Consider the following 15,909-nt stretch of genomic DNA (forward strand, 5'->3'; position numbering starts at 1 on the left):
GGGTGCTCAGGCCTTGGATTTGGGAATGGCCACCCCTGGAGGTGCCCCAGGAAGGGCTGCAGTGGCACTCAGGGCTCTGGGGACAAGGTGGGCACTGGGCACAGCTGGGACTGGATGGGCTGGGAGGGATTTTCCAGCCTCAGGGATCCTGGGGAGCCCCACAGGGAGCTGCTCTGCAAGGAGAGCACATGCCAGGAAATTCCAGAGGCAGGAAAGGGCCCCACTGAGGCTCCCCCAGTCCCTCTGTGCCACTGTGCTGTCCCCATCATCCACAGGGACCACGGGATGAGAAAACATTAAAAACACAACTGCCAGGATTTGCAGAGAGCTCCAGCCTGCTCAGGGAAGGGAGGCTGGCCTGGGATCCTTCTGGACAAGGAGATTTTATTTTGGGGGGTGAAGTGGGTCAGCAGTCAGGGAGAGATGTGGGAAAAGGATTTGTAAAGAATAAAACAAGACGAGATATTTCATAGAATTAGAGCTGTGAAAAACACATTGCAGCAAGACAATGTGGAGAAAAATACACTGCAGTAAGACAGCGGGCAGACAATGTGGAGAAAAATACATACAGTGTGCAGACAATGTGGAGAAAAATACATACAGTGTGCAGACAATGTGGAGAAAAATACATACAGTGTGCAGACAATGTGGAGAAAAATACATACAGTGTGCAGACAATGTGGATTTGTAAAGAATAAAATAAGACTAGATATTTTATAGAATTAGAACTGTGAAAATACATCGCAGCAAGACAATGTGGAGAAAAAAAAACAGAGGTGATTCGTGTCAGAAGTAATAGCAGCACTGTGTGGCAAAAGCTAATTAGCTAAAAAACATTTCTAAGGTATTGTAACCAAGAAATGGGTTGGCTTCTGATGGAATGGCATTGAGTTTTACATCTCTGGTGTCTCACTGTTCACCAAAACTGAAAATAGAATAAAATCTTCTAAAACACCTCTCAGGTGACCTCTGTAAAAGGCTGAGAAAACCACCAGGAAAGAAACCTGCCTGTCTGTAAAAGCTGAGAAAACCACCAGGAAAGAAACCTGCCTCTCTGTAAAAGGCTGAGAAAAACACCAGGAAAGAAACCTGCCTCTCTGTAAAAGCTGAGAAAACCACCAGGAAAGAAACCTGCCTCTCTGTAAAAGGCTGAGAAAAACACCAGGAAAGAAACCTGCCTCTCTGTAAAAGCTGAGAAAACCACCAGGAAAGAGAGGGGAAAGCCAAGCAGCACAATCAGAATGCTCAGAAGAAATGCAGAGCAGGGAGCAGCTGAGATCAGCGGGGAGATCAGAAGGCTGCTGATCCAGAGCAGATCCTGGGCAGGAACATTCCCCCGGAGAGCCCCGGGCACTCGGCAGCCTCGGATGGACCTGCCTGCACTGGAAGTGGCTCCTGGAGTGGGACACCCACCACTTCCCTGGGAGGTGAAAGCAGAGCTGGGCTCTGCTCCTCCATCTGCCCCTGCTCCTGCAGGAACCCTGGGGCTCCTTCCTGGAGGGAAGGAACAGCTGGAAGGGGAAGGAACAGCTGGAAGGGGGAAGGAACAGCTGGAAGGGGGGAAGGAACAGCTGGAAGGGGGGGAAGGAGCAGCTGGAAGGGGGGAAGGAGCAGCTGGAAGGGGGGAAGGAGCAGCTGGAAGAGGGAGAAGGAGCAGCTGGAAGAGGGAGGAAAAGCTGGAAAGGGGGGAAGGAGCAGCTGGAAGGGGGAAGGAACAGCTGGAAGGGGGGGGAAGGAGCAGCTGGAAGGGGGAAGGAACAGCTGGAAAGGGGGAAAGGAGCAGCTCTTTGCAGTTCCCATCTTGCTCAGGATTTCCCAGAACTCTTTCACCAGCAGATTCCTCTCCAGCTGGAGGAATCCTGCTCTGTGTGCTCGTCCAGCAGGATTTGGGGTTTGGGTTGAGGGTCAGTTCCATCACCCCAGAGCTGCTGACACAGGTGGGAAGCTGCTCAGAGGGGAAAGGAACTGAGCCCAGGGGTCAGCAGGGCTCAGGGCAAGGGACAGGGCTGGGAGCAGCCTGTGGGAGCTGTGCCAGGTCCCTTCCAAGCCAAACCATCCTGGGATTCTTCCTCAGCAGCTGGGATTACACAGTGAGAAGGTGCAGAGAGCCTCAGGGGAAGCAGGAGATTCACAGGAGATCCTCAGAGCAGGAAATGGTGACACCTGGGACATCCCCATTGGAAAATCAGCCCTCAAGTTCTCCGTTTAAAGAGGTGCCCAAGAGATTAAATTGAAGGAATGGGCTTGGGAAGGCTCCTCAGTCCTGGGCTTGGGATAAGCAGGAGCTGGAACATGGAACAAACATCCCTGGAGCTGTCCCAGAAGGCCTGGATGTGACACCCAGTGCTCTGGGGACAAGGTGGGGACTGGGCACGGCCTGGATCCATGGGCTGGGAGGGATTGTCCCAGCTTAGTGACTCTGGAATTCTGCACAGCTCCAGCTCAGTGTAAAGACCCCAAAATCAGCAAAATAAAACCCTCCAGAACGGAGTACAACAAACACAGGGAAGGCAAGAGTCCGTAAAGGCTGGGACCCCTCAGCAGTACTCACATCTGAGCTTGTCCAGGATCTTCCCCCCACACATGGTGGCCAGCATGGCTTTCACTGAGAACACTGTCAGCTTCCCGTGGCCCTCGCTGCAGGGAAAGGCACCGGTGAGAACGGCACAGGAATGGAACACAGGCACCCAGGAAACCATGGGAACAACAACAACAGCCACCCCAGAAACCATGGGAATAATAACAGCCAGCCCAGAAACCATGGGAACAACAACAGCCACCCCAGGAACCATGGGAATAATAAAACAGCCACCCCAGGAAACATGGGAATAATAACAGCCACCCCAGGAAACATGGGAATAATAACAGCCACCCCAGGAACCATGGGAACAACAACAGCCACCCCAGGAACCATGGGAACAACAAAACAGCCACCCCAGGAACCATGGGAATAACAACAACAGCCACCCCAGGAACCATGGGAATAACAACAACAGCCACCCCAGGAACCATGGGAACAACAACAACAGCCAGCCCAGAAACCATGGGAACAACAACAGCCACCCCAGGAACCATGGGAACAACAACAGCCACCCCAGGAACAACAACAGCCACCCCAGAAACCATGGGAACAACAACAGCCAGCCCAGGAACCATGGGAACAACAAAACAGCCACCCCAGAAACCATGGGAATAACAACAGCCACCCCAGGAACCATGGGAATAACAACAGCCACCCCAGAAACCATGGGAATAACAACAGCCACCCCAGAAACCATGGGAACAACAACAGCCAGCCCAGGAATCATGGGAATAACAACAGCCACCCCAGAAACAACAACAGCCAGCCCAGGAACCATGGGAACAACAACAGCCAGCCCAGGAACCATGGGAACAACAACAGCCAGCCCAGGAACAACAACAGCCACCCCAGAAACCATGGGAACAACAATAACAACCACCTCAGAAATCATGGGAACAACAACAGCCACCCCAGAGCCCCAGAAATCATGGGAACAGCAGCATTCCAGCTGTGCCAGGGCCCAAATTCCTCCTCAGGGCACCCGGGCAGGCTGAATGCCCAGGGAAGCTGGGGCTGCCCCTGGATCCCAGGCCAGGCTGGACACCAGGGCTGGGAGCAGCCTGGGACAGTGGGAGGTGTCCCTGCCATAGCAGGGGTGGCACTGGGACAGTCCCTTCCCACCCGAACCACTCCAGGATTCTGGGATTGCACCAGCCAAGGGGAATGTCAAAGGTTCTGATGGTCCAGCAGCACCCTCTGTGAGGGCTCTGTGACTGAGCATTCCAGCAGGGATGGGAATTTTATAAAAGCCCTGCCTGCCTGCCGTGCTGCTGAGCTCCTGGAGAGGGAGCCTCGGCCCTGCTCTGCCTCAGCCCTGCCCAGCTCTGCCTCAGCCCTGCCCTGCCTCATCCCTGCCCTGCTCTGCCTCATCCCTGCCCTGCTCTGCCTCATCCCTGCCCTGCTCTGCCTCATCCCTGCCCTGCTCTGCCTCATCCCTGCTCTGCTCTGCCTCATCCCTGCTCTGCCTCATCCCAGCCCTGCTCTGCCTCATCCCTGCCCAGCTCTGCCTCAGCCCTGCCCTGCCTCATCCCTGCCCTGCCTCATCCCAGCCCTGCCTCATCCCTGCTCTGCCCTGCCTCATCCCTGCTCTGCCTCATCCCTGCCCTGCCTCATCCCTGCCCTGCTCTGCCTCATCCCAGCCCAGGCACAGCGAGGCACGGAGCAGCTCCTGCCCCAGGCTGGGATCCAGCTGCTGCTGCCCTCACTGGCATCCAGCTGCTGCTCCTGCCCCACACTGGGATGCAGCTGTTGTCCCTCACTGGGATCCAGCTGCTGCTGCCCCACACTGGGATCCAGCTGTTGTCCCACACTGGGATCCAGCTGCTGCCCCACACTGGGATCCAGCTGTTGCTCCTGCCCACACTGGCATCCAGCTGCTGTCCCACACTGGCATCCAGCTGCTGCTGCTGCCCTCACTGGGATCCAGCTGTTGTCCCATACTAGGATCCAGCTGCTGCTCCTGCCTTACACTGGGATCCAGCTGTTGTCCCACTCTGGCATCCAACTGCTGTCCGACACGGGCATCCAGCTGCTGCTGCTGCCCTCACTGGCATCCAGCTGTTGTCCCACACTGGCATCCAGCTGCTGCTGGGGTTCCAGCCAAGGCAGAGCTCTCAGGGCTGGCAGAAGAGGGGAACAAAACCCCACCTAAAGCCCCTGTCCTGTGAGGCAGCTCCTCCGAAGGTGCCCATCCCTCCCTGTTTGAAATCCTGCAGCTTCCAGCGTGAGCTGTCTGACAGGAACCAGCCCCTCAGCCCAGCCCCACGCCTGCTCCTGCCCGACTCCAAAGCAGGACTGAACAAACCCTGCTGGCACAGAAGCTGCTCTGAGCTTCGAGCTGGTTTTATTTGTCCTCGTGAGGCAGGGACTGAGCCCAGGGACTCTCTGAGGGACGCACCCAGCTCCTGTTTGGGGGCAATAAGGAGCTGTCCCATCGGGAGAGGATCAGAGTTTGGCACACTCAGTGCTGGGCTAAATCCCCTCTGTGGGGCAGAAGCAGGAGCCAGATCCCACTGAAATAAAAATTTTAAAAAAAGCTGATTAGGAGAAAGGCAAGACCAAAAATAAGAGATGCCAACCACAGCAAAGGAGCTGCAGCTGCTGCTCAGGAGCAGCAGAGCCAGGCCTGCAGGGAGAGGCTGGGAGAGAAACACAGAACTGGGCACGAGGAGATGCCCGGACAGAACCCAGAGCAGGAAATGAGAATCAGCTTTCTGGGGTCACAGCACGCTAGAGGGGGCTGCAAACGGACAAGACTGAGTTTAAAAGGGTCTTTTTGAGCAAGATTCAACAAAACACATTCACTTCCCAAGCACTGCTAAACCCCCAGGAGAGCCTGAGCCAGGCCCAGCTCAGCACAGAGCTCCCAGCAGGGTCTGAGCCCAGCCCAGCTCAGCCTGAGCCCGGCCCAGCTCAGCACAGAGCTCCCAGCAGAGCCTGAGCCTGAGCCCAGCTCAGCCTGAGCCCGGCCCAGCTCAGCACAGAGCTCCCAGCAGGGTCTGAGCCCAGCCCAGCTCAGCCTGAGCCCGGCTCAGCTCAGCACAGAGCTCCCAGCAGAGCCTGAGCCTGAGCCCAGCTCAGCCTGAGCCCAGCCCAGCTCAGCACAGAGCTCCCAGCAGGGCCCAGCTTCTCTCAAAGGGCAGCCTGGGCACACTCCTGCTGCCCAGGCAGCCCTGGCACTGCTCTGGCAGCCAGGCTATCACCCAGGGCAGCACTGACCTGTCACAGGCTGCCAGGATGAAGTTGAGCAGCAGGCTGATGCCTGGGCACACTCCTGGGCACACTCCTGGACACCCAGGGGCAGCACTGACCTGTCATAGGCCGCCAGGATGAAGCTGAGCACCAGGCTGATGCCCAGGGCACACTGCTGGCACACTCCTGGGCACACTCCTGTTGCTCAGGTAACCCTGGCACTGCTCAGACAGCCAGGGCAAGCACCCAGGGCAGCACTGACCTGTCACAGGCTGCCAGGATGAAGTTGAGCAGCAGGCTGATGCCCAGGGCACACTGCTGGGCACCCAGGGCAGCACTGACCTGTCATAGGCTGCCAGGATGAAGTTGAGCAGCAGGCTGATGCCCAGGGCACACTGCTGGGCACACTGCTGGGCACCCAGGGCAGCACTGACCTGTCATAGGCTGCCAGGATGAAGTTGAGCAGCAGGCTGATGCCCAGGGCACACTCCAGGGCACACTCCTGGGCACCCAGGGCAGCACTGACCTGTCACAGGCCGCCAGGATGAAGTTGAGCAGCAGGCTGATGCCCTGGCCACACTCCTGGGCACCCAGGGCAGCACTGACCTGTCGTAGGCCGCCAGGATGAAGCTGAGCAGCAGGCTGATGCCCAGGGCACACTGCTGGGCACACTGCTGGGCACCCAGGGCAGCACTGACCTGTCGTAGGCCGCCAGGATGAAGTTGAGCAGCAGGCTGATGCTCTGCTCCACGCTGATCTGGTGGCTGGAGGGCAGGCGCTTGTTCAGCTGGTAGTAGATGGAGGAGATGATGGTTTCCAGGCGGGACACGTTGATCTCCGTGCTGTGATCCAGCGTGTTAAGGCCGTTATCTCGGAAGGCTTCGATCATGTTCCAGATATCAACGAGGTGAACTGAAAAACAAAGGGGGAGCAGCTCACTTCTGCTCCGCAAGGCACGCGGGCCCGCTGACGGCACTGCCTGCCAACAGTGCTGCCTCTGCTTTGGCAGGAACAGCTCAGAGTGACAGACTGAGCTCATCGAGGGACACGGCAGGGCCCAGGTGTGGCTCTTACTGCTGCCCTCAACAGCTGGCTCTGTGACAAACAGCTCCTGCAGGAGCAGAGCCCTCCTCCTGAGCATGCAGTGTTTCAGCCGCCAGCCACAATTCCTCCCTGGCAGGGTGGGCAGGCCCTGGCACAGCTGGGGCTGCTCCTGGATCCCTGGCGGTGCCCAAGGCCAGGCTGGACACTGGGACACCCTGGGACAGTGGGAGGTGTCCCTGCCATGGCAGGGGTGGCACTGGGTGGGCTTTAAGGGCCCTCCCCAAACCCAAACCACTCTGGGATCTGATGATGCTCTAACTCCACTACAAGCTGTTCACAGGGATTCTGAACACCCTCACGCTGACTCGTGGGAGGAACTTGATGTTCCAGTTAAACTCTGACAGTTTCCAGTTGATCCAGATCCCAAACCCAGAGCATAATGTTTTATAAACACAGGTCTGGGGCTCCAAAGCACTCTCCCAAATTTCCCTGCTGCATCCAAGGAGTGGAGAAAACCTTTTCCAAACCACGGTGAGCCATCTGCAGAACCACATGAAACAATACCCTGAAATGTTTCCAAGCTTTTAAGGTTTGCAAGAGAGTGGAGGAGACATCTAAGGATCAGCAGCCACTTCAGCTGAGCAGCCAGAGCAGGGACCTGGTGACAGCCACTGCTGGGTGTCCCCACAGCAGGGTGTGCAGTCAGCGTGAGCTTCTGCCCTCCTCACACTGACCTAGTTCTGTATTTCTCACCCAAAACCCCCCAAGAACCAGGCTATCCCACCCCCAGGAGCAGCCTGTGAGCAGAGAGAGCTGCACAGCCCCATCCCAGGCCAGGGGGGCTCCTGTGGGGCACCAGTGCAGAGCTCTGCAGCTGGCATCCCTTTGTGCCCTGTGCTGGAAAACAGAGCTTTAACCCTAAACCTGTGACTACAGCCAGAACTAACACTGCCTGCAGGGCTGAGCCACCCACCAGCACGGGGAGCTGGGGGATGGCCAGCACAGCCCAGGGACACAGCAGGGACACTGCTGGCCTCCTCCTCCTCCTCAGCCCTCCCTGCTGGTCTCCTCCTCCTCCTCCTCAGCCCTCCCTGCTGGTCACCTCCTCCTCCTCCTCAGCCCTCCCTGCTGGTCTCTGCCTCCTCCTCCTCAGCCCCCAGCAGTTCCTGTGCCCCGGGATTAGGGATCTCCTCCCACACGTTCTCCTGCTGGGCTCTTGGCTCAGCAGGGGCAGGGCACAAAGTGCATCCTGCTCACCTGGGATTCACCTGGGATTCACCCGGGAGCTGTGCAAGGTCACAGCCCACAGCAGACAAGGGGAGAACCTGCACTGCCCAGAGCTCTCCGCGGTCACCGATGTCACACGTGTCCCCACAGGGACAGCTGCAGGCAGGGACTGTCCCTGTGCTCACCGGGGCTGCTCTGGGGTTCTCTGTGAGTAAAAAGCCCCTCACAGAGCTTGAGACCATCTACACCAGCTCTGAGGGCAATGAAACACCACAGCTCCCTTGCACTTGACATTTTCTGAACATTAAAGAATAAATATAAAAATATTACAGAGCATGGGGCAAGGCTCGCTGCCTCTTTAATTCCATATGCAATTCTACATTAGATCTCTGTTAAACCCAGCTGATCAGTGCTCCCCTGCTCTCCAGGGGTGCAGTTCTGCAGCAGCCATGCAGCAGGGGGGGAGGATGGGGCTGGCAGCACTCACGGTTGCACCTCTTCTGCACGAAGCGCAGCTTGCAGGCGGTTCTGTACGTGGAGAGCCGGATCACGTCGAAGTTCTGGGCTCCTGCAAGAAACCAGAGCTGTGGGGCTGTGCTTCCCCCTGCACACCTTCTGTACCCTCTGCTGTGGGGCTGTGCTTCCCCCTGCACACCTTCTGCACCCTCTGCTGTGGGGCTGTGCTTCCCTCTGCACACCCTCTGCTGTGGGGCTGTGCTTCCCCCTGCACACCCTCTGTACCCTCTGCTGTGGGGCTGTGCCTCCCTCTGCTGTGGGGCTGTGCTTCCCTCTGCTGTGGGGCTGTGCTTCCCTCTGCACCCTCTGCTGTGGGGCTGTGCTTCCCTCTGCTGTGGGGCTGTGCTTCCCCCTGCACCCTCTGCTGTGGGGCTGTGCTTCCCCCTGCACCCTGTGCAGCTGCTGAGAGCAGCACCGGGCAAAAAGCTCCAGAATTTCTTCCCACACATCCCAGCCATGGCACACACAGGGATTCTGCCCCTGTGCCCAGGTGAGAGCCCACTGCAGAGCTGCCCCAGCCTGGGCATTCCAACAGCACAAGGACCTGGAGCTGCTGGAGAGAGCCCAGAGGAGGCCCCGGAGCTGCTGCAGGGCTGGAGCCAGGCTGGAAGAGCTGGGGGTGCTCACCTGGAGAGGAGAAGGATCCAGGCAGAGCTCAGAGCCCCTGGCAGGGCCTGAAGGGGCTCCAGGAGAGCTGCAGAGGGACTGGGGACAAGGCCTGCAGGGACAGGAGCCAGGGAATGGCTCCCAGTGCCAGAGGGCAGGGCTGGATGGGATCTTGGGAATGAGGAATTGTTCCCTGGCAGGGTGGGCAGGCCCTGGCACAGCTGGGGCTGCCCCTGGATCCCTGGCAGTGCCCGAGGCCAGGTTGGACATTGGGACACCCTGGGACAGTGGCAGTGTCCCTGCCGTGGCAGGGGTGGCACTGGGTGGGATTTAAGGCCCTTTCCCACCCAGACCACTCCATGACTCCATGCCAGTGCTACTCTGGAAACAAACCAGTATAAATAAGTAGTTTGAAGCCAGAGCTCCCTCAGTGTGTGACTGGAATTAAGGAGATGCTGGCCTCATCCAGGAACTCCCTTCAGCCCTGACTCCTGCAGGACAGCAGGATCATGTGACGTCATGCAAACACCAGTTCCTAACTCTTCCAGAGGAGGATCCTGCACAAACCAGCCCCCAAACCATGTCTCCAGTCACACCAGCATTGCAGGGCCATTTTTATCTCTTTTTAAAGCCAAAGGTGCTCTGTGTGCTGCCACTATTCATTGAAATAGTTCCCCACAACCCTTAGGCACTGGCACAGATGGGAGAGGAGAGCATTCCCTAAGGAAGCAGCTCCCAGAACCCAGGGATACAGGACCTCCCCAGGCAGCTGTGACTCCCCTTGGGCATTCTCCTCCTGAGCAGCCCCCAGGAGCAGCTGGATGGCTCTCCCTTCATGGGCCTTGGGGCCAGCGTGGGGCTGATCTGCTGCAGCTGTCCCAGGGAAGCTCTCAGGGAAGAATCAATGACATCACGTCTTCAGATTTCCTACTTACTCATCTCCATGAACAGCTGCCTCTTCTCTGCCATGGTCCTCCTCCTCTTCCCACTCTCCTCAATCATCCTGCAGACAAAAATGGCAAACGCTGTTTGTGTTAGGATTCTGGTACAAGAGCAGCTCGCTGGCAGCAGCAGGATTCTGTTTGGGGATTCCAGGACACGGACACCTCTCATCCTTATCCCACTCCACACGCACACCCCAGGCTTGTTAACACCTTCCAAGGCAGGGCACAGCACAGGAAACATTGATTCAACACCGGGATTGCTTTAGTTTGGAAACCCGGAGCTGCACTGATACATGCAGAAATATCCCATAAAGAATTCCTCTGAGCCAAAAAGGAGATGCTGCAGTTACAGACTCGGGGGTCAGCAGGAACCAGCTCAGCCCATTCCCTTCCCTGCAGGATCACAGAATCCTTCAGCTTGGAAAAGCATTTGTGGGGATGCTGGGTTTGGGGGAATGTGTGCTTTAAAGAAAACTTGTTAAAATTCATTTAACTTTGAGCCCCAACACCTGAGGTGACATGGGATTTGTCAGGGAAGTAGAGAACTTCAAAGTTATTAAGATGGAAATAAAAAGTTTGGTGACAGAGGGCTCCCTTTCCTGGGAAAACAGATGAACAGAGTGACAGGAGCAGGGAGCAGCTTGTTCCCCAAGGTGAGGGGGCACAGGGACAATTCAGCAGCTCTCAGGGCTCGTTTCACCACACAGTCCTACAAATTTCACTCCACTGCAGCAAAAAAAAAAAGGCAAATTAATTCAGCATCAGTGTAAAATGTAATTTATAATTCAACTATTACATTATTCTTTGGTTACCAAATTCACCAACCCAAAAACCATTAAATATAGATTTTATGTGCCTAACCACACAAAAAAAAGACAAAAATCCCAAACAACTCCTACAGTTCCACGCAGACTACAGGGGGCAGCTGGCTCAGCCCAGCCTGCAGCAGCCTCAGGTGGCACCAGCAGCAGCACAAAGTGGTGCCCTGGCACTGGCACACCTCCCCGAGGAGCAGTCCCTGGGCACAGCTTGGCACTTCCCGAGGTCCTGCTGGAACCCCACAGCTCAGAACCCTCCTCAGCCTTCTTCCTTCTCAGGAAGGAAAAGAAGCACATGGGCTCTGACCCAAAAAACCATTGTATTTCCATGGTTTAGAAAGCCACAGAGCCAAGGTGCTGCTGTGCCTTCACTGTATTTTTTTTTTTTACAGGAAAAAGCCCCAGTGGCATTTTTTATGACTTGTAGAAGCTGGGGCTTTTGGGCACACGAGTTCCCAATGCCATCTCATTCTGCACCAGGCACCTGGCAGTGCCATGACTGCCACCTCCTTCCCCTCATGGAATCCTGGCATGCTTTGGGTGGGAAGGGACCTCAGAGCCCAGCCAGTGCCAGGGCAGGGACACTGCCACTGTCCCAGGCTGCTCCCAGCGTCCAGCCTGGCCTGGGGCACTGCCAGGGCTCCAGGGGAGCCACAGCTGCTCTGCTCAGCCTGGCACAGAGGGCACCTGCCCGTGCCAGGATGGGAGCTCCAGGGGACACTGGCAGTGCCTGGACACAGCACCCAACACTGCCACACACAATTCCTGATGAAGGGGACAGTGACAGGGACAGACAAAACTCCATTCCAGGGGAGCTGAGTGCCACCGCCATGCCCTCTGCAAGGAAAAGGAGGGACTGAGAGCCCTGACATGAGACCTGAATGTGGGATCTGCTCTCTCCAAATGAGACCTGAATCAGGGATCTGCTCTCCAAAGGAGACCTGAATCAGGGATCTGCTCTCTCCAAATGAGACCTGAATCAGGGATCTGCTCTCTCCAAGTGAGACCTGAATCAGGGATCTGCTCTCCAAAGGAGACCTGAATCAGGGATCTGCTCTCCCAAAATGAGACCTGAATGTGGGATCTGCTCTCCCCAAATGAGACCTGAATGTGGGATCTGCTCTCTCCAAATGAGACCTGAATGTGGGATCTGCTCTCCCCAAATGAGACCTGAATCAGGGATCTGCTCTCTCCAAGTGACACCTGAATCAAGATCTGCTCTCTCCAAATGAGACCTGAATGTGGGATGTGCTCTCTCCAAATGACACTGAATGTGGGATCTGCTCTCTCCAAGTGACACCTGAATCAGGGATCTGCTCTCTCCAAGTGACACCTGAATCAGGGATCTGCTCTCTCCAAGTGACACCTGAATCAGGGATCTGCTCTCCCCAAGTGACACCTGAATCAGGATGTGCTCTCCCCAAGTGACACCTGAATCAGGATGTGCTCTCCCCAAATGAGACCTGAATGTGGGATCTGCTCTCTCCAAATGAGACCTGAATCAGGATCTGCTCTCTCCAAGTGACACCTGAATCTGGGATCTGCTCTCCCCAAATGACACCTGAATGTGGGATCTGCTCTCCCCAGGTGACACCTGAATCAGGGATGTGCTCTCTCCAAGTGACACCTGAATCAGGGATCTGCTCTCTCCATGACCCCAGAATCCTTCAGTAGGAAAATCCCTCCAGACCATCCAGTCCCAGCTGTGCCTGATCCCTACCTTGTCCCCTGAGTGCCACATCCAGGCCTTCCCTGACACCTCCAGGGATGGGCACTCCAAACCTCCCTGGGCAGCCCCTGCCAAGGCCTGAGCCCCCTTTCCATGGGGAAATTCCTCCTGATGCCCACCCTGAGCCTGCCCTGGCCCAGCCTGAGGCCATTGCCCCTTGTCCTGTCCCTGTCCCCTCCTGTCAGGGAGTTGTGCAGAGCCACAAGGTCCCCCCTGAGCCTCCTTTTCTCCAGGCTGAGCCCCTTCCCAGCTCCCTCAGCCTCTCCTGGGGCTCCATTCCCTTCCCACCTCCTCCTCCAGGACTCCCATGCGGCCTCAGCCTCTCCTCCAGGCTCCTGCCTGCCTCAAAAGCAGAAGAAGGTTTGTATTTTCCCTGGGGGAAGAGCTCAGCCCTGGAGCTGCTCACCAAACCCACCCAAGGCTCTCTGCACTCACGAGCTGACCCTGCTGCTCCTGAGAGAGGGAAACGCCTCGGGGAGGCTCTGTCTGGGCAGGGCACACCTTCTGAGCAGAGTGGAGAGAGAATCCAGGAGTGGAAACGGAATTGCTCAGCTTGGAAAAGCCCTGTGAGACCATGGAGCCCAACCACCCCCAGCGCTGCCCAGGCCACCTCTGTCCCCTGTCCCCAAGTGCCACAGCCACAGGGCTTTAAACCCTCCAGGGATGGGGAATCCACCCTGCCTGGGCAGCTGTGCCGGGGCAGGACAGCCCTTTCCAGGAGGGAATTGTTCCCAGTGCCCACCCTGAGCCTGCCCTGGCCCAGCCTGAGGCCATTGCCCCTTGTCCTGTCCCTGTCCCCTGGCAGCAGAGCCCAGCTCCCACCCTGCTGCCAGGTATTTGGGATAGTGCTGGCAATGAGGCTCTGGGAGGATCATTGACAATCCTGTTTTTAATGCCTGAACCCTCAGCCACAGAAGGATCCCTCGGTGCTGAGGCAGGAAGAAGGAAGATGGGGAGTCTCTCTCAAGCTCAAAACAAGAATGAACCAAACCCACAAGAACTGCAACTATGTTTGGGATGCAAATTACAGAGCCCAGCTCCCAAACCAGGCAAGGGAAACAGCAGCTTGGCCCGAGCTGGTTTGGTTTGTTAGGCTGGGCTCTTTGAAGGGGGTGGGGAGGCTGGCTTTGGGCTTTGGTGGGGATTTTTTGCGTGGGTTTTGTTTGCTGGTTCCTTGCTTTTTAAAAAATTGCAGCAAAATCCGTGAGCAAAGTGCCAGGAAACACAAGACGGGCTGGAATGATGTGGCAGCCAGGAATTCCTGAGGTGGCTGCTCCCATTCCGTGGGCACACGGAGGGGAAACCATCCCAATACAGAATCCCAGGATGGGCTGGGGTGGAGGGAGCTCAGAGCCCACCCAGTGCCACCCCTGCCATGGCAGGGACACCTCCACTGTCCCAGGGTGCTCCCAGTGTCCAGCCTGGCCTTGGGCACTGCCAGGGACAGGAAATCCAGTTATGTGGAAATCCTTATTGAAAAGCAATGTTCAACTAACAGCAGAAAACCATGAGGCACCTCAGAAAACTGCAGCTGAGTGTGCCTGATGTAAACTTCCAAAATGGCATCACGTCCCTTCATCCCTTCACCTTCTCCCCCTTTCAGAACACTTGTATGGCCTCAGGAGCACCCTCTGACACAGTTAACAGCAGGGCCAAGGGATAAATTCCACACCAATTACCAATTACTGTTGGAAATTCTACACTCAGCCACCATCTAAAATAACTGTACTCTCTCTCTCTCTCTATATATATATATATATTTATAAATTTATTTATTATATAGATTCATATTTTTCTTGCTCCTCTTGTTGAACACCTTTTTTCTGTCCCAAAACAGAGAGAGAACAGGGAGAGCCCCTGCTCTGTGCCAGGGCTGTCCCTGGCAGAGCTCTGTCCCAGCACAGGAGGTGAGACTGGCACCCCCTGGCTGCAGGGAGCCCCCAGAGAGCCCTGGCTGTGCCCCCTGGCTGTGCCCCCCGGCTGTGCCCTGCAGGTGCTCCCAGGTTCAGGCCAATACTACAGGACCTTGCTTAGCAGGTTTCGCTCTTCTTGGAGCTCATCAGCTGTAGGTAACGGCCCAAGGACAGCTCCACAGGCAGCTCTGTGCTCAGGAAACCACCCCGAGCCAGAGCGGGGCTGGTGTTCACTCACAGGAACACAGGAACACAGTCAGATCACTGGGTCACACACAGTCACACAGTCAGATCACTGTGTCACACACAGTCACACAGTCACTGAATCACTGGGTCACACACAGTCACACAGTCAGATCACTGGGTCACACAGTCAGAATCACTGGGTCACACACAGTCACACAGTCACTGAATCACTGGGTCACACACAGTCACACAGTCAGATCACTGGGTCACACAGTCAGAATCACTGGGTCACACACAGTCACACAGTCAGAATCACTGGGTCACACACAGTCACACAGTCAGATCACTGCGTCACAGACAGATCACTGCGTCACACACAGTCACACAGTCAGATCACTGGGTCACACAGAGTCACACAGTCAGAATCACTGGGTCACACAGTCAGAATCACTGGGTCACACAGTCAGAATCACTGGGTCACACACACAGTCACACAGTCAGAATCACTGGGTCACACACAGTCAGAATCACTGGGTCACACAGAGTCACACAGTCAGATCACTGGGTCACACACAGTCACACAGTCAGATCACTGGGTCACACACAGTCACTGAATCACTGGGTCACACACAGTCACACAGTCAGAATCAGAGTCACACACAGTCACACAGTCAGATCACTGTGTCACACACAGTCACTGAATCACTGGGTCACACACAATCACCGAATCACAGAGTCACACATAGTCACTGAATCACAGTCACACACAATCACTGAATCAGTCACACACAATCAGAATCAGCAAATCACACACAATCACTGAGTCACAACAATCACACAATCAGAATCACAGTCACACACAATCAGAATCAACAAGCACACAATCTCAGAATCAGAATCACACGCGATCACACAATCAGAATAACACAGAACATCAGGATCACAGAAACAGAATCACAGACACACAATCACTGAATCACACAATCACACAGAATCACTGAAACACACACAACTGCACACAATCACAGAATCAGAGTCACACAATCACACACAATCTCAGAATCAGAATCACAGAATTACTGAATCACACACAATCACAGAATGAGAATCACTGAGTCACACAAACACACAATCAGAATCACACAATCACACA

The 15,909-nt window shown here is 55.8% G+C and overlaps 1 protein-coding gene across 5 annotated transcripts in view; it reads right to left on the bottom strand.

The window, feature by feature from the left end:
- Nucleotides 1–15,909, bottom strand: part of DTNB (dystrobrevin beta) — a 159,130-nt gene that overhangs the window by 135,578 nt on the left and 7,643 nt on the right. For all 5 annotated transcript variants that reach the window (XM_038132084.1, XM_038132085.1, XM_038132083.1 and 2 more), the window contains exons 3-6: nucleotides 10,102–10,169; nucleotides 8,532–8,612; nucleotides 6,472–6,685; nucleotides 2,552–2,637 (exon numbers count right to left, since the gene is read on the bottom strand). In XM_038132084.1, the coding sequence (XP_037988012.1) occupies nucleotides 2,552–2,637; nucleotides 6,472–6,685; nucleotides 8,532–8,612; nucleotides 10,102–10,168 (448 nt within the window). In that variant the 5' untranslated portion in view covers nucleotide 10,169. The remainder of the gene's footprint in view (nucleotides 1–2,551; nucleotides 2,638–6,471; nucleotides 6,686–8,531; nucleotides 8,613–10,101; nucleotides 10,170–15,909) is intronic.

The sequence above is a fragment of the Motacilla alba genome, chromosome 3, assembly GCF_015832195.1.
Source record: "Motacilla alba alba isolate MOTALB_02 chromosome 3, Motacilla_alba_V1.0_pri, whole genome shotgun sequence".
Classification (NCBI taxonomy): domain Eukaryota; kingdom Metazoa; phylum Chordata; class Aves; order Passeriformes; family Motacillidae; genus Motacilla; species Motacilla alba.